The sequence below is a fragment of the Eleginops maclovinus genome, chromosome 19, assembly GCF_036324505.1.
Source record: "Eleginops maclovinus isolate JMC-PN-2008 ecotype Puerto Natales chromosome 19, JC_Emac_rtc_rv5, whole genome shotgun sequence".
In the NCBI taxonomy this organism is placed as follows: domain Eukaryota; kingdom Metazoa; phylum Chordata; class Actinopteri; order Perciformes; family Eleginopidae; genus Eleginops; species Eleginops maclovinus.
The window spans coordinates 4,222,710-4,243,181 of NC_086367.1; the positions used below are offsets into that span (position 1 = coordinate 4,222,710).

The 20,472-nt window shown below is 39.8% G+C and overlaps 2 protein-coding genes across 2 annotated transcripts in view; one reads left to right on the top strand and one right to left on the bottom strand.

The window, feature by feature from the left end:
• Positions 1 to 3,424: 3,424 nt before the first annotated feature.
• LOC134881964 (insulinoma-associated protein 2) lies at positions 3,425 to 5,396 on the top strand. The gene is given in 2 exon segments (XM_063909580.1): positions 3,425 to 3,599; positions 3,602 to 5,396. Coding segments are annotated over 2 exon segments (1,941 nt in total). The 3' UTR covers positions 5,368 to 5,396.
• A 1,315-nt stretch (positions 5,397 to 6,711) lies between these two features.
• Positions 6,712 to 20,472, bottom strand: part of ralgapa1 (Ral GTPase activating protein catalytic subunit alpha 1) — a 92,112-nt gene continuing 78,351 nt past the window's right edge. The window contains 2 exon segments of the mRNA XM_063908578.1: positions 6,712 to 9,497; positions 16,005 to 16,129. Coding sequence (XP_063764648.1) covers positions 9,352 to 9,497; positions 16,005 to 16,129 — 271 coding nt within the window. The 3' untranslated portion in view covers positions 6,712 to 9,351.

Here is a 20,472-nt window from a genome sequence, read left to right on the forward strand (position 1 = left end):
AATTTTTTCTGTGGGATTTTCTTTTCTTCACACAAAAAAAACTGGCATATAAACAAACTGCTATTGAAAGAATAAAACACTATGATAATAAATACATATCTGATAGTTATTAACAAGACTCTAATTACATTGACAATTACTTCACTATATATTGTTTTAAGCAGTTTTTAACTTGGCATGATTTACTTCTCTAAATGAACAAGCTACTGTAACAGATCCCCTTTAAACTATCATTTGGGATTTGGAAATCTGTACCACTAGATGGCGACAGATGACCTTTGTAAAACATGACAATTATCCACTGCCACCCAACAGCCTTTACACTAAAGATTATTTTCTAACTCTCAATTGATGATGATTCATTAATTACTTTCTCATAACTTAAGAGCAAAAACAAGCCGCTGAAAATTTGACACTAAATAAATCATAACTCTATCTTTCACATTTATCCATCAAGTCCTAAAACTAAACTATTAGACTTCCAACAACAACCAGGTGAAATAAAGTACTTTTCCGAAGTTTCAATGCACAAACACAGTCCCCTCAGCCCTGATGTTTACTCCTTGTAAACACAGGCAGACAGCCGCTGTATAATACTGCAGTACTTAAAGACCTTCGACTGAGAAGCACTGATCAATAGAGTCATTTTCAGCAGTCGGAGAGATTATCCACCTCACTGCCCACACACACACACACACACACACACACACACACACACACACACACACACACACACACACACACACACACACACACACACACACACACACACACACACACACACACACACACACACACACACACACACACACACACACACACACATCCTCAGACTGTCTGTGGATCCATATTTGTTTTACAGGACATTGACTGAGAACATGTTCCCTGTTTTATGTCTGAAAGCTCCTTCCTGTCCTTTCTTAAGCCAGCCTGGCATTCGTTTTTCTAACTCAAATATGGGTTTTTATTATTTCAACCTTTTACATTTAATTGATGAGGAATATTTTATCCTGTGAGATACATCAATTTACCAGTGATTCAATAAATGTCAAAGTACACATCGACCAAGTCAGTTAATTATAAGTAAACTAATGTACAATAATTCACAATTGTGACTTTGGGGTCAAGATTATGAGATATAATTATAGATCAAATTAATATCATGCTATAAACGAGAACATTTTGACACATCATCAAATATTTTGTAGTCTATGGAAGAGGATTAGGGCCACAAGGAAACATTGTTTGGGATGTAATCAAAGTAAAAAACAAAAAAAGGAGTTGTGATTTGAATCTCAGAACAACATTCTCAAAACGTTTGCTCTCAATTTTGAAAAATGTTTCTCCTATGGCCCTATCCTCTTCCATAGTAGTCAACCGTAACATCTGATCTACAATCTGACAATCAATTTTTTTCGGACGGAAATGATCTTCCATATATAAATGGAATAAAAGGTTACAGATTAAGATGAAACTGACTGAGGCTATAGCATGTCGAGGCTTCAGTCAACCACTCAGTCAGGGCAATAAAGGCTGAACCTGGGTCAAAGCAGACATTAGCAGCTGTCGGTTAAAGTGAAAACCAAAAAAGCTAACGATCCAGGAAGCTTGGTGCTTAATTAGGACCCCTCACCGCCCATCTCATTTCTATTCCCCAGGCGGCCCCTCGCCATGCCAACAGCGCAACCCTCAAGCCTGTTCTCACGCTCATCCCCCTTGATTGATTTCCAGGGAGTGACGCCGCCTGGCCATAGCCCACTGGCCGAGCTAGAGAGCGCCTGGCCCCGCAGAGGGGCCAGCCAAGCCCGGGGGGAGAGGATGGATGGATGAATCTCTCTCCGATCTCTTATCAGCCAGAGCAGACGCACCACACACACACACACACACACACACACACACACACACACACACACACACACACACACACACACACACACACACACACACACACACACACACACACACACACACACACACACACACACACAGAGGGAAAGCTATGCCCAAGGTAATCCCACCACCAACAAAGACACAGATAGTCAGACACTTCAGCAGGACAGAAAGGCTCATTAGTCTTCTTACACAGATAGGATGTGTATCTGAGTCCCCACGGGTGCTGTTTCATTGCACTAACTCCAACACACACATCTGATCTCCTCTTAACTACAAACCTATCGCTGAAAGGTGAAAAGGACATACTTTTCAGGAAATGAGAGAGGAACAATCCCTGACAGAAACTCATCACCGTGAGATTTCATCAAGAGAAATGGCTGATAAAACTCACTGGAACCCAACTTTACCTTGATAGAAATGATACAGTTAAAAACTGCAGTCCTCAAAAATGTCAACAATATTAATAAAATCTAAATATTTGCAGTTGGCTTTTTATTTCAGGAAACACGTGATCCACTATATCTGACGGGAGAAGAACCAGAGATTACGATGGTCACATAAAATATAAAATAAGATCTGCATAAATCAGAAGTAGCGAACTCCACTGATGTGTATTTCATGGTATAAAACTCCATATGCGTGGTAATAAAATGTTCATGCATGTGGGTGGATAGCTCAACACATATTGGAAAGCCTCATCATTAGACTTCATAATTTAAGAATGTATAAGTGAGTGCACATCTTTTCTTAGTTTTTTCTTAATAACAAATAAAATTACATCATTTTTGAAGTTATATTTGGAGTAAAACTTCTCATAATCTCCGTTGAAGTTCCTCGCACTAATTAAATACCGTTTCAGTCATTGATCGTTTACTTTGTCCCCAATATTGAATATTCGTTTAAACAATTATTTTAAAACGTAATACTCTAATTACCTTACTAATAAGCCTGTACATTTTGGGGGATGCTGTCCCTGGACGAAAACAATGTAAACGGTGTATTTTAGGATATCCAACCAACAAAAAACCTTGATAAGCGTAACTTATCTTCATACATGTCAAATTGGACTTCATAATTTAAGACTTAGCATTTAAAAACAGTCTTCTTAGTTCTGTTTGTAATAGATATTAAAATAAATGCACCAAGTCACCTTCCAAAATTCAATAATTAAATAATGTTTTTAGTCAATGGTCGTTCCACTTCGTCCCCAATATGTAGGCCTATTAGTTTCAAAAGATTGAACAGGGTAAGTCTAACTCGTCTGCAAATAACCCTTTTATATGTTGTTGTACCTTTCTTGTACAAACAATGTTTAAAGTGTGTAGTGCGCTCCTCACCAGGGATAGAGATGTCTCTCTCTCGTCACACACCTGCCCACCCCCCCTTCTCTCTCTCTCTCTCTCTCTCTCTCTCTCTCTCTCTCTCTCTCTCTCTCTCTCTCTCTGACACTTCAAAGCTCTACTTGAAAGTGAGCTCGAGACAAGAGTTGTTGTTCTCTGGCGCTTGGTGGAGCATCATCGTCATTATCACCATGCCTCGAGGATTCTTGGTGAAGAGAACCCGGCGATGTTCGGGGTCATACCGGTCACGAAATACCAGCAATAACCAACCTGAAACATACTACGTTGACAGGAACAACGGTGATAACTCTGAAGTGAGCCAACCAGAGGCAGAGAAGCAGACCAAGGTATTGAAGGGTGTCCTGTTTGAAGGACAGACGTACTGCTCCCGGTATCCCGCGAGGACTCCGCCGGTGTAGGAGAGGTGTGGACCCCGCAGGTGGAGTCTGCTCTGGAGGCAGAAGCTGATCGCAGCGCGCAGCTACCGGAGACCGAGGAGCAGGTGAGCGAAGTGGACGTTCTGACTCCTGAAAGTGATTTCTCCTGCTTCTTCCCACATCCTCCAATACCCCCAGGAGAATTGACAATAACGTCTTGCAGCCCCGTGACACCGGTGGGAACGAGGCTGCTGCAACACGAGCAAGGAGAGAAGCAGCCGTTGTTCCCCGGTAAATGCCTCACATCAACCCCGGTGTCAGAGTTACCGAAGCTGCCGTTCCTGGTGAGCTCGACTCCGACCTCCGCTTCTATTGAGAGACTCCTGGCGAGCAGCAGCCGCCACGCACCGTCGTACGGTCACCATGACAAATATGACCCGAGTATGGGGCACCTGTTCCCGCCACTGACACTGATGAACCAGCACCAAGCAGCAAGGAAACGCGCTTTCCTCGAACAGGACCAACGTTTGAACAACAACAGACACAACAAACAGTCAAACCCGCCAAAGAAACCCAAAGTCAATCGGAAACTTAACTTCGAGGATGAAGTCACTACCTCGCCGGTTTTGGGTCTGCGGATCAAAAAGGAGAGCCCAGAGCTGAGGAGACAGAGGGAGAAGGCTGCTCTCAGTGGGAACCAGCCGCTGGGAGAGTTCATCTGCCAGCTCTGTAAAGAACAGTACCCCGACCCTTTCTCCCTCGCACAGCACAAGTGCTCACGCATAGTGCGCGTGGAGTACCGGTGTCCCGAGTGCGACAAAGTCTTCAGCTGCCCCGCAAACCTGGCGTCCCACCGCCGCTGGCACAAACCTCGTCCGGTAAACAACCAGGGAGGAGAGACTTCCACAAACAAGGGTCAGCCGTTAAAGGAGGCACGAGGGCTCATTACGCACGAGAGGCAGCCGGTTGACATGGAGGGCAAAGAGAACGAACTGCTGCGCATTAACACCAACCAGCACCACGGAGCATCGGACAGCTCCCGCATGAGGCGCGAACCCTCCCTGCTGATGCTCCACGGTCGGTCCCGGGACTGCCCTGATACAGACAGTCTCGCTCCTCCTCACTATGACTCATCTCTCCATTACCGGAACCCGGTTGAAAGTTGTTTGGAAGTGAGAGCGGCAGACAGCCCACCCTCGAGCCTCTTTCTACTGAACAGTAAGCCGGAAGAGAGCGTGGACCTGTCGCAACAGCAGCGGCCTTCCTTCCCGCTTCCCGCTTTGCCGTTCATGCAGTCCCTAACTGAAGAGGAAGTGTATGAGTGCAGGTATTGCGGGAAGAAATTTCGCCGACAAGCTTACCTGAAGAAACACCTGGCCGCGCACGAGATAACAGAACGAGCGTCAACCCCCCCATCACCTTATAACCAGACACGCGAGACCAGCGGCCAGGTGTTCCTGTGTCACCTGTGCGGCGCGCGCTTCCCGTCGGTTGAAATCAGGGACAAGCACCGTATGTGGCACGCGATGAGGGATGAGTTACTGGCGGGAACTTTGGGAGGAGGACTCAGACAGGAAGTATTCCACGGGCAAGGAGACGAAAGCGGCCCCGGAGAACGCGAGCAGCAGCAGATCTTCACGTGCAAGCAATGTCCGTCAACTTTCTTCAGCTCCCCGGGTCTCGCGAGACACATCAACAAGTCTCACCCGACCGAGAACCGGCAGGTGATGTTGCTGCAGATGACCGTGCGACCGTAAAACGCTGTAAAGACACTTAAACAAGAAAAATGATTATTTGGGGAAACATTTCGTCATTGATAGTTATTAGGGAGACTCTCTGGACTTTGACTTTTAGTTATATCCATTCATATTAAAGAAGTCATTAATTTGAGCTTCTATTGTAAAGCAATTGTGGTCAAAAAGCAAATGTATATCACTGTGCGACAGGAGGCGGAGTCGCTGTTTTGTTTAAAGGTCGGTAAGCATCTTGAATTAGAAATTGTAAAAAAGAATAAAGCCCATTTACAAAATAATGGTACTAGCAAAATGGTCATGAAACTATTAAGCCAAAAACAAATGGTTACATAACTTTGTTGCTGAAACAACACACATAATGCTCTCAGCTCAGCTGGCACTGTCCATGGTGCTGAAACTAAATAAAGGACTTTCAGAAACTTGGAAAACATTTTAAAAAAACACTTAATGCAATCTTCAACATGCTGATGAGTCTATACAACAAACAGTATTGTAATATAAAAATAATAATTACAACTATAACAATTATAATTCAGGTTGATCTAAAATAATTTGATAAACAGCATGTTTGTATTACCTATGCAATTTAAAGTGAGCTATACACTGAAGCCTGACACATATCAATACTGAATTAAGGAATACAATCACATTGTTTCTATATTAATTATCAGAGACGATATTTCTTGTTATCCGTATTGGCACAGAGGATGCCATCTCTCCAGCTTCACCTATTATTCCCAGCGCTCTTTAAATGATTTGACATTTAATCACAGAAGCTCAACTGTTAGACTGAAGTTTGACAGAAAAGGCCATTTTGATTAGAACTAATTACAGCAAGACGGGGTCCTATTACATGGAATACACTGAGGCACATATCGACAGGCCTCGTTATGTGGCAGACATTTCAACACATTCCTGTGGCAAAGTAATCAGATTACATTGAAACTACATCACAACTTGAGACAGAATCAATGTCCTAACTAGGTTTCATGTACAGTGAACAATAAAAAAGATTGACCGTGATATGCCTTTTATAATAAATGTGCCAGTATGTTTTCTCAGCTAAAAAATATTTTCATACAAAAATGGAACATTTAATGCTTAGTACTAATAAATAAAAATAAAAAAATGTCATCTTTATCGATTATATATAACTGTTGAAATATTTCCTTCATGATGCTGAAGTGTATTTGTGATTCTATGAAGCTTTTACTATTTTGATATGTTTCATGTGACATTTATTTGAAATTATTGTCAATAAATGGTAAGACAGTATGATCAGCGGACTGATTCATGTTGGCTATAAGCAGTATACTCTCACACACAGTATATGAAAGGGTCGGGCAGTCAAGTGGTAAGAACCATTTATTGTCAAATTCCATCATCGCACATCCACGCTCTCTCTGTGGGTCCAAAAGAGACGTTACAGGTTTACATAGTACAGGTGTGACATGAAGAGTGAGTGAGTGAGTGAGTGAGTGAGTGAGTGAGTGAGTGAGTGAGTGAGTGAGTGAGTGAGTGAGTGTGTGTGTGTGTGTGTGTGTGTGTGTGTTTGTGTGTGTGTGTAATACAGCTGTTACATGGTCAACACATGCAGGAAGTGCTGAGCTGGTGTCATGCAGTATGTACAGTCAGTAGTTACATACACTCTGGACAGCAGGCCACAAAGCGTTCTGAATTGTATATGTAAAAAGGGGGGAAAATAAGAATCAGAATTTGTTGATCCCTTATCTAGACAAGCAAAATTGGGTTTAGGGTGGCATGGAAAACATTTTTATTTTCTGAGATTAGTCACAATTCCAAAAAGTACAAATGTAGACTTTTTAGTCTTCAAATTATTATCAGAAATACATTTTTTACATGTGGCCTTAATCCTTTTTCGATAGACTTTCAAAGTCAACATCCTCCAGATAATCAGTCCAGGAAATTCTTTGGAATGATGAAATGTTAATTAAAGTATTTTTAATACATTTTGGTTGCTGCTAATTAAGTTTAGAGTAAGCAAATCATTTTGAGGTCATTATAAAACACTATAATCCTCCGCATTATTTACAATCTGTAAAACAAACTGGGAATTTCCCATCTTCTTCATGGGACTTTGAATGCTGCACCATAACTCATAACCAAGCACAGGCATTATTAATCCAAAGGGAGTGTGAGGTTCAGCTGGTCCAATTGTAACAGGATGAGAAGTACAGCATGAACAGATCAGAAGGACCGCCAATCAATGGGGCTCCACCCTCAGCAATAACAACTATTATTGTAACAGCAATAATTTAAAAGGGAAACTCAAAGTTCAGCAGAATTCAGATATTCACGAATAAAGTAACAACATGAATATGACCTTATGTTCACCACACAGAGGTGAGAGAACACTTGTAACAATCCCTTTCCAATCTATGGCTGAAATAAAAACAGTAACAGAAAATACAGTTGTGTTTATAAATACACTACGCAAAACCATTCAACTCGTGCCATGGATCGAGCCATGGAAAAGGAATTAATATCAACGTATAGATATTTAGTAGCACTAACTGACGGAGTGCTGAAATAAGGAAGTTAAAAACATACGTGGTAGTGTTACTTTTTATAGATTGTGATTACATGCGAGTCCCTTCCTCAAGAAAGGAGCTGGGGATGAGTCTCAAAATAGGAGTGGAGTTATAAAAAAGAGAAATAACAAAATAATTCATATCTAAATTATGATGAGTATCTTTGCTTTCTCCCCCTCTTTGGCTGTACACTATCTCTCCTTTATACACATTGTTTCCACCTTTAAACCACTTGGTGAATTTAGTTTTTCAATGACAAAACCTGCCACAAACGCAAAGAAGAGGATTACAGCCACATGGGACAAATCTTTTGAGATCCGAACAAAAGGGACTTGTTCTGATCATTCAAACATTACTCTGAGAATTTCAGATTTTTTTCCCCAGAATTCTTAATATGTTCGATTATTCAGACTTCAGGTCTCAGAACTTTCAATTTAAAGTCAGAACAAAAAAAACTCCTTCAGGTCAGATCTCACATTTCTTTTCACGTGGCCCTAATCCTCTTCCTTTGCTTAAATACTCAATGAAAAACAAGGGAAATGATGGCCCAAAACTTCCATAATCTGGCAACATTAAAGTAAAGAAGAGTCCGGAGCTAAAATAATATTACCTTGCAGACTAGTGCTAAAAAAAGAAAAGTTAAATCTTGTAGTGTCTATCCATTTCAAGCAGATAGCTGGTCTGAGGTCAAACCACAGTTTGGCTTTGGCAGCTATTCTCAGTATATACACCCACTGTACACATCCTTATAGATGTTCATATGGCTACTATATATACTAGTACATATGTAGATAAACAGAATATAAAGGAACAAAAAGGAGAGCTGTGGTTCCATTGCATCAGATGACAAATAAAATACAGCAATGTTCTTGTTCGGGTCAAAACACATTTCAATAAAATAAAAAAAATCAGTGCTTGTCCACATTTTACAGCATGAGCAAAACAAAATGGCAGTGCTGCCTTGTGTTCTATTTTGACAAATAATTCAACTATTTAACACTGATTTGCTTCACTTTTTGGCTTTAAAGCATCCACAACCAAACATCGTTCTTTTATCATATGCTAATGAAAGAGTTTCTATATACATTTTATACTAATAGAAACCGACTCAAGCCTAAACCTGTGCTGAGAACAAAAATATACTTTTATCTTGCTTCCTCCATGCAACACTACAGATGCACACGTTCTGATCCTGCCATGTTTTTATATCAAAACTCGAGACTCTGTCTGTACACACATGGACTGACTATAGTACAAATATACAGATAGCAACCTCTGTTTTTATTCCTCCGTAGACGTGCTCTCCTGACAGTGGTATAATGTGGCACAGGTTATTATAAACTAATACTGTTTCTACTGTGGCAAATGTCAGCATGCTGGAGCGACTGCGAGGATATATTCAGCGATTTTCAAAATAAAGTTACAGTTGAGAGCTCTAAGTCTTATTGGCCGATCCGGAGGAGCGTCGCAGCTTCATGGACATGCGGCTCTTGCTAGTCCGAGGCGACATGGGGGACGCCGAATCGCTCCCGGCCTCCCCAAGAGCCGGACTTTCTCCCCGAAGAATCTCGAGGCAGGAGCCTGTGAAAAAGAAGAGGAAGGGATAAAGTAGAAGAGGGAGAAGGCAAATAAGAGAATAAAATAGGACGACTATATAATACAGCAATGACATCACGTCCAATCAGGATCTACTTAGGCACACAGACAGGACAGACAGAGTGATGGACACGGACAGGACAACAGACAGAAAGACTAGAGAAACAAGACACACAGAAGCTGTATTTGTTTAAAAATGAAATACAGCTGATTCAGGACGCTGCTGCTCGCTAACACAAAGACAGTGGATCACATCATCCAGTTCTGAGGACTTTACACTGGCTTCCTGTCTAATACACTTCCACATATCAGTGTTGTCATTATCTGAAATAAATGTATGTTTATTATCTGTATAATTTGTTCCCTCTTCTTGTGCCTTCTGGTTGGTAATTTTAACTTCAACTGTAGTTCATTTTACATAGGTGTTAAAGTGCAAATAAAATAATCACATAAAAAAAGTTCCATCGAAATTGAAATTATAATATACTATAGGATATAACAGGGGTGTCCAAACTACAGTCCAGGGGCCAAATGCGGCCCTCAGCAAATTCAAAAAGTATAATGAAATATGAACCACTAATGAAACTTGTGCTTTTTCTTGTACTTCTCAGATATATATGTTCAAATAAATTGATGTGTTAACATTACATTATTTTTGTAAGCATCTTTAAGTATTAGGAAAAGTGCAATATAAATCTAATGTATTCATTAACTAATAAGGCCACTTCAAAAATAATTCGAAAACTTTTTCTTACAAATGTAAGAATGATTTTGATAAAAAAAAGCACAGTAACTTATTTGCATAACAAGCTTGAAATAGACCCTTCATATTTCCCCTTATGATAACCAATCTGACGCTCCTGTTTTACAGAATGAACTGCCAACAAAATAAATAAATCCCTATGGAGAGTTTGTTGGATTTCTTTAAAGTATTTTCAAGTATCAAGAATATTTGATTGATTTTTCTAACTTTTAACTTATGAGGCATTACATATACCTCAGTAGAGGTGAGGTATATGTAATGCCTCATAAGTTAAGCCCATCGTTTATCCTTCTGTATGTGGCCCTCAGTAAAAACAATTGCCACACCCCTGCTGTATGCCATGTAAACATAAAAATGTCTTAAAGTGGAAATACAATTAAAAAATAGAAAAAAGTTCCATTTATATTTAAATTATACTATGCTAGATAGGATAGAATATAAACAATATACAGCTCTGCCAATTCTAAAACAATCAATTTCACTGTACAGCCCTCAGTAGTACTCTGACCTGTAACTTCTTGCTTTACATGTTTTGCTTGTTTTATTAGCATTTCTAGAATTGTAATTCTTTACAGCTCTGGAAAAAGTTAAGAGACCACTTCAGCATTATCAGTTTCTCCTGTTTGACCATTTATAGACATGTCTTTGAGTAAAGGATTGTTTTTTTTTTATTGTATTCTATAAGCTGACAACATTTCTCTGTGTTGGAATTCAACAGACACTGGAAAGGCTGCCATACATGTAGAGATAGAGATTTAAGAAAAATGTGCAGTGGTCTCTTCATTTATTCCAGAGCTTAATGTTGCATGTTTTCATTGATTGTATATACTTTAATAAAAGATGCAAAATAAATAGTTATTTCTACTTGAGCTGTTGGCAAATTACACTAGTAAAGTGAATTTGACTATTGGGTCTAAAGGTGATACTTAAAAACTTAAAACTTACACGAGGGAGAATACCTACAGGGTTTCTATCTATAAATCCATTGATCATACCATTCACAGCTAGCATGAAGAACCTTCTGCTTCAGACCCTTCCCCTTCACCCTGAGCAGGTTAAAGCTGTCTAGTGGTTTAGGGACCATCATACACATTACACTATGCTCCTCTACAGGAGGAGGAGGAGGGAGAGGAGAGGAGAGGAGAGGAGAGGAGAGGAGAGGAGAGCAGGAGAGAGGAAAGGTAACAGAAGAGAAGTGAGGAGAGAAAGTTGAGGAAAACAAATGAGAGGAAACAATATGAAGGGATAAGAGAGTAAAGGAAATAAAAGGGATATGTGTGGAAAGAAAGTTGAGTGGATAAGAGGAAACAAAAAAGGAGAGGAGATAAGAGGAATGGAAACAGAATGACAAAAGGAAAGGATAGGAGAGGGAACAAAAGGAAGGAAGAGGAAAGGAAGGAAAGGAGGGCCAGAAAAAACAGAGGCGAGAAAGTGGAAGCAAGGAGGAAAGAATGAAAGGGTAATTAAATAAAGGAAAAGGAAGAAAGGGACAGGTGAGGAAATAAAGTTGAGTATAAAGAGGAAACAAAAAAAGAAAGGAGAGGAGAGAGGAAACAAAAGGAAAGAAGAGGAAGGAAAGGACAGGAAGGCCAGGAAACACAGAGGTGGGAAGATGGAAGCACGAAGGATACAGGAAAGAATGAAAGGGAAATTAAATAAAGGAAAAGGGAAAAATTGAGAAGAGAAGGAATAAGGAAACAAAGAGAAGAAGCAGGTGTGGAGAGAGTGAAGGAAAGAAATAAAAAAGAAAATGAATGAAAACATGGAATGAGAGATTGCCACACATGTAAAGAGAAAAACAAAGCGCTACAGAATGGAAAGACACGAAACACACAAAGCACTGTGCAACCAATCAAACACATTTCTTGAAAGACAGTCATTAACCCAACCACTGAGTTACCTATAGCAAAAGGTAGAAATATAAAGGATTCTACTGAAGGAGAAAACTTCATGTTAGTTTGAAGTTACTCAGCCAGTGTGTGTGTGTGTGTGTGTGTGTGTGTACAGTGAACCAGGAAGAGGAGCGTACAAAAGGTTAGAGGTTAGGTTTCAGCACAGGTTAACAGAACAAACAGGAACACGCGTTAGTGAACAGCACAAATGTCATGTTGTCATAAAAAGGAAGTCTCATTTTCATCATGACCGAGTCCAGGTTGGTATTAACAGGGTTTATTTATTTATTTTGAAACGTATAAATGCAAATAAATGTAATCTAATCCAAGGATCAAACTGTAAAAATCATGTAACCTGATTACTGAAAGGTGCTGATTCTGTGTCTGTAGCTTTAAATGCTAATGAGCTGCTGCTGGCCCCGCCCCTCTGTGACTGTGATTGGTTAAAAAAACACAATGGTGCTCTAGGAGGAGAGTCAGGTGATAAGGTGGGCGGGGGTTACTGGCTAATAGTTGCACAACCCCCAAAAAACATTGTGACATCACAAAGTGGCTAAAATCTGATAAGCTCCTTATACGGCTTTTTATAGAAATGGATCAGGACAAGAAGTGATAGAATCATTTTTACTTAAACTTTCAGAATCTCTTTAAACAGAGGGGACACATATTTATGTATAAAATACATTAAAAAAAGGGATTTTGCACAATAGGGGACCTTAAAGTTACTTTTGGATGACCTCCAAATAAAATGGAATGCAAATAAATACAAGAGAAAAGAACTATTATTAAGTTGGCTTTTAAGATGCATTCACTCTACATGCGATTTTTCACCGCTGCGTTTGCACAGAGTTTAGCAGTTTTTTTCTATTGTTAACTATATTGCTAGCTTGCAGTGCTACATTCAATCTTCATTCCCTACCCGGGCGCCTTATATACTGTATGGCTGCCCAGCGATGGTTTCACTGAGACAAGCTTCACTTTGAGAACCAAGAAGAGTTTTAAAGCTACATAATATATTTCTTTAATTTTAACATGTATTGTAACATTGTAATCCGGCTATTAATCCCAACTTTTTAGAAATATAACAGTCATCTGATTATGTATATTTGAATGTAACTGTAAGGGATCCCGTAACCCCCCAAAAAAGTTGAATAAACTGGAAGTACGAGTGGTTTGTTTCCAGATGCGGGGGAGGATAATTTTTGGGGGCGGGAAACTCTTGAGATTATCTTTCAAATAAGAATGTAGCTAAAGAGCCATATTTCCAGGAGGTGGTGCAGACCAAAACAGAGCCAAAAGAAGAGTGAATATTGGACATATAGGATCGATGACAACGATGGAGTAGCTTTCTTTTAAATTGTTTTTGCATTTTGAGAATAATGTTGGAATGTCGATAATAAATGTTGACATTTTTAGAGCTAACTTCTGAGCTAATCAATCTCATACTAAACTACACCCACAGCTGGGATGGAAATGACACTTCCTTTTGAACAGTTTGTAACTTTAGACACATGCAGACCTGCTGGTGGAGAACACAGGGAGAGAGAACAGATACATTTCAGAAACACAACGTGGCAGAGGAATCAGAGAGAAGCACAGGTTAGGCTGAAGAGAAGGGAGAGCCAATCAGTGAGGGGCGAGTCAATCATGTGACCAGGCTTACCTTTTAGCTATAGGCAAGTGAGACAAAACGATCTAAAAGGAGGGGGGGACAAAAAGAAAAGAAATACAAAAAAGAAAAAAGAAAAAAATTGGGAAAAACAAAGAAAAAAAAGAAAAACAGAAAGAGAGAAAAATGTTTGATCATTGTGCTGTTAAGGGAGGGGCACCTGTAAATTAATATGGGGCGATAGAGAGGTATATATATATATATATATATATATATATATATAGAGAGAGAGAGAGAGAGACATGAGTGTGTGTGGGGGGGGGGGGCAGTAGTAATTTGAGTTTTAATTCAGAGCACAGGATCATTATGCTGTCTTTAACACATGATTTAGATTATTAACTTTAGTCATTATACGCCTATTAAGACAAGAAATCAGGCAAATGACATCCTGTTATCTGACTCGCATATCGATCCTGTGTTCTGAAATGACATTTGGGGCTGTAAAACACACTGACAACCCTCTGAAGTGTTGGATTTTACTACCACACTATAACATTATAACTTCAGGTTGTGTTGTGGTTATTCAGCCTCAAATCAGATTGTTATTGTACCATTAATATTTGTCACTGGTGCGATCACGGGCAGTTGGACAAGGAAAACAACAGTGATTATATATAAACATTATAGAAATCCTGCTTGACCAGTATAGAAAGTAAAGCATTATGTCATCACGTTCCTTCGTGCTTCATGAACCTCGTTAGCTGCAGAATTACATATCTTGTAAATTACCGCCACGTTAAATAATTTGATTATGTGTGAGTCAAAGGGAAAGCAATTTTTTTTTAACAAGACTGAACCGGACACGTTACAGACTAAAATGATCAGTCTGTGTCTAATAAAGTTAACAGGATACATATGAGAGTCATTCAGCGGAATATAACTCCTGTGTGTGTGTGTGTGTGTGTGTGTGTGTGTGTGAAAACTGGAGGAGTGGCAGCCAGCATAGGGTTCTTAAAAGGAGAAAAATCTCACTTAAAAAAAAGAATTCACACTAAAATGAGAATGTTTTATATCAATGACTATGGAATCTTGCAGAAAATGTTTCTCATGCATAACAAATGGAAAATCTTGATTGATGAAAGTCAATGGGTGCCAAAGCAAAACTATATCAAAACATGAGTTAAAAAATTCTCACGTAGTATCATCAAGTCTCATGCAGAACTTCACAATCGTATGAAATGTTTCCCAAATTTCTGTGCAAGTTCTGCTGTATTTGGATATACATTTAATATTGTTAAACAAGTAACATTTACTTATAATCTTAAAAAAGTTATAACGTTCTTATTCATCATGTTCAGAAGAGGATTAGGACATTTTCAGATCTGACCGAAGGTGAAAACAAATGTTTAGCCTTCTGAGATAAAAGTCAGGGATCGACTTTGGTCGGATCGAAAAAAGAAATTCACGTGGCCCCAATACTCTTCCGTAACCGTGAACACAAAAGGAAGACAACGTTTTCTTTGCAAACCCAAGGTAACACGGGGTGAGTAATTGATATATAGGTAATTCCTACATTCGGTGTAATTTCAGCCAAATCTATTCATTGTTTTACATCTGTTATGGAAGTTGAGCAAACATGATTTGGGACATGGCAGTTTGGCCTCCTTGTGTTAAAATCTGAATAATTATTCAGAATTTTTAACATCTTGGGTATATAGCATTGTTTTTATTATGTTAGAGGGGAGGATTAAACAGATAAAACCTAGCTTTTACAAATAACCATTAGCCATTTTAATTGCAAATATATTATATAATGTCTTGGGGGCCTAAATGGCACCGAATGCTAGGAATGACTGATATACATGGCCATTTTAGGTGTTCATTATTTTCCCAACTTGTCTTTATTCTAAGGATTGTATCCTTACATTTCTTTAAACTTAAAATGTAGATGTATGGAAGCAAATAAAGGACAACATATATCCAAAACATATGGATACAAAAGGTCAGTAAACACAAATTAGTTTTAAGTCTAAATACTTATATTTAGTTTGACTAGACTAAACCTTATTCTATATTATCAGAGAGATTATTGGTATAGGACCAAACCTAGCGTCATGTTTTCATTTTTCTTCTTCACATCTTCGACAATAAATGTGAAAGTCTGGCACCAATGTTTTGATTGACAGGTGATGCTGCTTTAGCGGTATCATATTTGTCCCGGGTCTTACCTGAGTCAGAGGGCAGGTGAGTGCAGGGAGCGGGGCTGTACACTCGAGCTGCGTAATCTTCGAAGGTGGTCGGCTCCTGGTGGTGCTGTACGATGGTCTCCAGATATCGGGCTCGCTCTTCATAGCTGAGGTCAAAAGGTCAAGGTCAAGCGAACAAAGAGGAAGTTACCAACAAAACACGGAAGAAGCAAAAAGATCAAATCTGGTAAAAAACAGTTATCAAAACTAGACAAACTATAGAATGATGATGCTATGAAAAGACAAAATAATTCAAATAGAAGTCCCTGGTGTAAAGTACAATGTATTATGAACTTTTTAATTGAAGTTTCAATGGTTTAATTTATCATTCATTAATATGTACAATTCAAAAGAAAGAAATATGCGTTAAATTTAGACTTCATTTTCCTTAAAGTTGAATCCTTGCCGTCTTGTTCAACTATCAAATGTAAGTAAAGGCAATAGGAATTTGCAGGAGTTACCATGGTGTGTTGAAAGGTTACTTGATCGCTAAATAATAATAAAAAAAATATATATATATATATATATATATAAAAGAACTAAATCGTTAGCAGAATTAAAAAGTAAAATACCTAAAGGAATACAACATTTGACGATGTAAAATACAGAACTGAAGAAAAGACAAAATAAAGCAAAGAAAATAAAGAAATAAAATGAATAAGCAGCCTTTTTTTTAGATGAGAACACTGTTTGCAATTAGCTCCATGTACAGTGGGGAAGTATTTGATACACTGCCGATTTTGCAGGTTTTCCCACTTACAAAGCATGTAGAGGTCTGTATTTTTTATCATAGATACACTTCAACTGTGAGACGGAATCTAAAAAATCCAGAAAATCACATTGTATGATTTTTAAATAATTAATTTGCATTTTATTGCATGACATAAGTATTTGATCACCTACCAACCAGTAAGAATTCCGGCTCTCATAGACCTGTTAGTTTTTCTTTAAGAAGTCCCCCTGTTCTCCACTCATTACCTGTATTAACTGCACCTGTTTGAACTTGTTACCTGTATAAAAGAGACCTGTCCACACACTCAATCAAACAGACTCCAACCTCTCCACAATGGCCAAGACCAGAGAGCTGTGTAAGGACATCAGGGATAAAATTGTTGACCTGCACAAGGCTGGGATGGGCTACAGGACAATAGGCAAGCAGCTTGGTGAAAGAAAATGGAAGAAGTTCAAGATGACGGTCAATCTCCCTCGGTCTGGGGCTCCATGCAAGATCTCACCTCGTGGGGCATCAATGATCATGAGGAAGGTGAAGGATCAGCCCAGAACTACACAGCAGGACCTGATCAATGACCTGAAGAGAGCTGGGACCACAGTCTCAAAGAAAACCATTAGTAACACACTACGCCGTCATGGATTAAAATCCTGTAGCGCACGCAAGGTCCCCCTGCTCAAGCCAGCGCATGTCTTGGCCCGTCAGAAGTTTGCCAATGACCATATGGGTGATCCAGAGGAGGAATGGGAGAAGGTCATGTGGTCTGATGAGACAAAAATAGAGCTTTTTGGTCTAAACTCCACTCGCCGTGTTTGGAGGAAGAAGAAGGATGAGTACAACACCAAGAACACCATCCCAACCGTGAAGCATGGAGGTGGAAACATCATTCTTTGGGGATGCTTTTCTGCAAAGGGGACAGGACGACTGCACCGTATTGAGGGGAGGATGGATGGGGCCATGTATCGCGAGATCTTTGCCAACAACCTCCTTCCCTCAGTAAGACCATTGAAGATGGGTCATGGCTGGCTCTTCCAGCATGACAACGACCCGAAACACACAGACAGGGCAACTAAGGAGTAAGAAGCATCTCAAAGTCCTGGAGTGGCCTAGCCAGTCTCCAGACCTGAGATATAATAGAACATTTTTGGAGGGAGCTGAAAGTCCGTATTGCCCAGCGACAGCCCCGAAACCTGAAGGATCTGGAGAAGATCTGTATGGAGGAGTGGGCCAAAATCCCTGCTGCAGTGTGTGCAAACCTGGTCAAGAACTACAGGAAACGTCTGATCTCTGTAATTGCAAACAAAGGTTTCTGTACCAAATATTAAGCTCTGTTTTTTGATGTATCAAATACTTATGTCATGCAGTAAAATGCAAACTAATTATTTAAAAATCATACAATGTGATTTTCTGTTTTAGATTCCGTCTCTCACAGTTGAAGGTTACCTATGATAAAAATTACAGACTTCTACATGCTTTGTAAGGGGGAAAACCTGCAAAATCGGCAGTGTATCAAATCCTTGTTCTCCCCACTGTACCTAGTATTCTATGTGAATGTTCTCGTCCAAAAAAAAGAGAGAAAAAAAACAAAGTCTTTTATCACCTGCTATTACAGCCTTTCAGCATTAAATTGAACGGGAGAGACGCAGGGATTCAGCGGAGTAAATGGAAACCAGGACTTCAGCTGTCCATCTATTAGAGATAACCTCATTGATAGAATGACATTTACCCTCTCTTGCTTAGTCCTACTCATACATCCAGCCATAATGACAGCCATATGCAGTCTTTCGGACACACACACACACACACACACACACACACACACACACACACACACACACACACACACACACACACACACACACACACACACACACACACACACACACACACACACACACACACACACACACACACACACACACACACACACACACACACACACACACACACACACACACACACACACACACACACACACACACACCCTCCTCAGGGCCATCATCTCCCAATAACGTTACCATTTGCTCCAATAACTGAGGATTTCCAATGAGAGTGTGTGTTTTATAAGAGTGGTTTGTGAACAGGCACGGTGTGTATGTAAGTACATGTGTCCGTGTTTGTGATGGGATTAGGCCAATGAATCTTCAGAATGAAATCTGTGTGTGTGTTGGTGGGTTGGGGGGGGGGGAAGCGGGTGCGTTGTGAATGGGTCGACCCTCTGTAATAGCTCCCATGGGTTTTCTATTGGGTTAGAGAGGCGCTCTATGGGCCTCAGAAGGAGAAAGATTCAGGTCTAATGGTAACTGATCCAGTTAGAGACAATGATAATAACAACAATATGGCTCCTTTAAAGTGGAGGGACAGACTGCGCTGGCGGAATCAAAGAGAAATGAGGGAAGGGTAGAGGAGAGGCTGGGGAATGAGTGGAAAGGAAAGTTAAATAAACCTGTTATTAATCAAATATGCTATTAAACTTTCCAGCTCTTGTCGACTTTTCATAATAACTTTCACTGCCAGGAGGGTAGATAAAGGTCCAAAGTGTTGAAATGTTTAATAACTAATAAACCTAGAGACTGAATGTAATTAAACTGTCAGCTTTTTATTTAGCTAGCAAGTGTTAGCTATCTAGCAAAACTAGTGAATGAAAGCTAACAGCTATCTGACTATAGATTATTAGCTATGTATGCGTTAGCTATCTATACGTTAGCTATTTTTATGTTAGCTATTTATACGTTAGCTATTTACCAAACAAATTAAAGTTTTATATATCACTAATTAGCAAGCTTACGTTAGCTAACGTTCGAACAAGCTAGCTATCCTATTTTAGCTAGCATTCTAACAAACTAGCTATCCTATTTGAACTATCAAGCTAGCTATGGCAATATTGCTGGCTCTCATAATTTGATTTATTATTTGATATTGAATGGATACATTTGCAGTGCTGACCTGTGTCTATCGTTCTGGCAATGACAGTAATTATAAAAACATTGTTGACGTGCATTTTTTTGCTGACCGGCTGCTCTCATAGTTAGCTGCTTCTCACAGCTCCAAATATTGCTGTAAATTCCCACAGATGCGTTATTTGGATACATTTATCGCATCTCTGGTCTCTAAATGGCTAGTTTGTCACCTTAAAAAGTGTAATGAGTTAATAAGCTCATTCAAAAGCTTTTGAGCAGTTTCTTTGGCAGGTAAAGGTTGATAAAGCTGGCAACGCTATGTGATAGCATTTCGCTAAGGACTTTAACTTTTTTTCATCATCTACAGAATTCAAAGAGCTGTTTTCTTAGCTGCTTTAAGATACTTCTGGGTCCTTTCACTCTGTTAGAAACTTTCCTAAGCAAAACAAAACTATTCCAACGGAACAACTGTTTCAAAAAGTCTTCGTAAAATCAAACTGAGAAAGGAAGTGAGGGAATAACAGTGGGAGAGAGGGAGGTTACAGGTGCAAGACAGTGCGAAGCTGAGGGAGGAAAGACAGGAGAGGGAAGTGGCAAGGGTGAGGAGGAAGAAAGGGTGAGAATCCTGGAGCAGGTCACAGTGGAGGTGAAAGGGGAGGGCGGTGGGTGAGACAGCAAAAGGAGGATATTTAAGTAGCAACATGATGCAGTCGGTGTGCATGTTACCCGGAGAGAGCGGAGAAAAGAGCAGTCACACACACACAGCGCGGAGACTCTGTGATCTCACCGTTTGCCTTTTCCTGCCCCCCCCCTCCTCTGC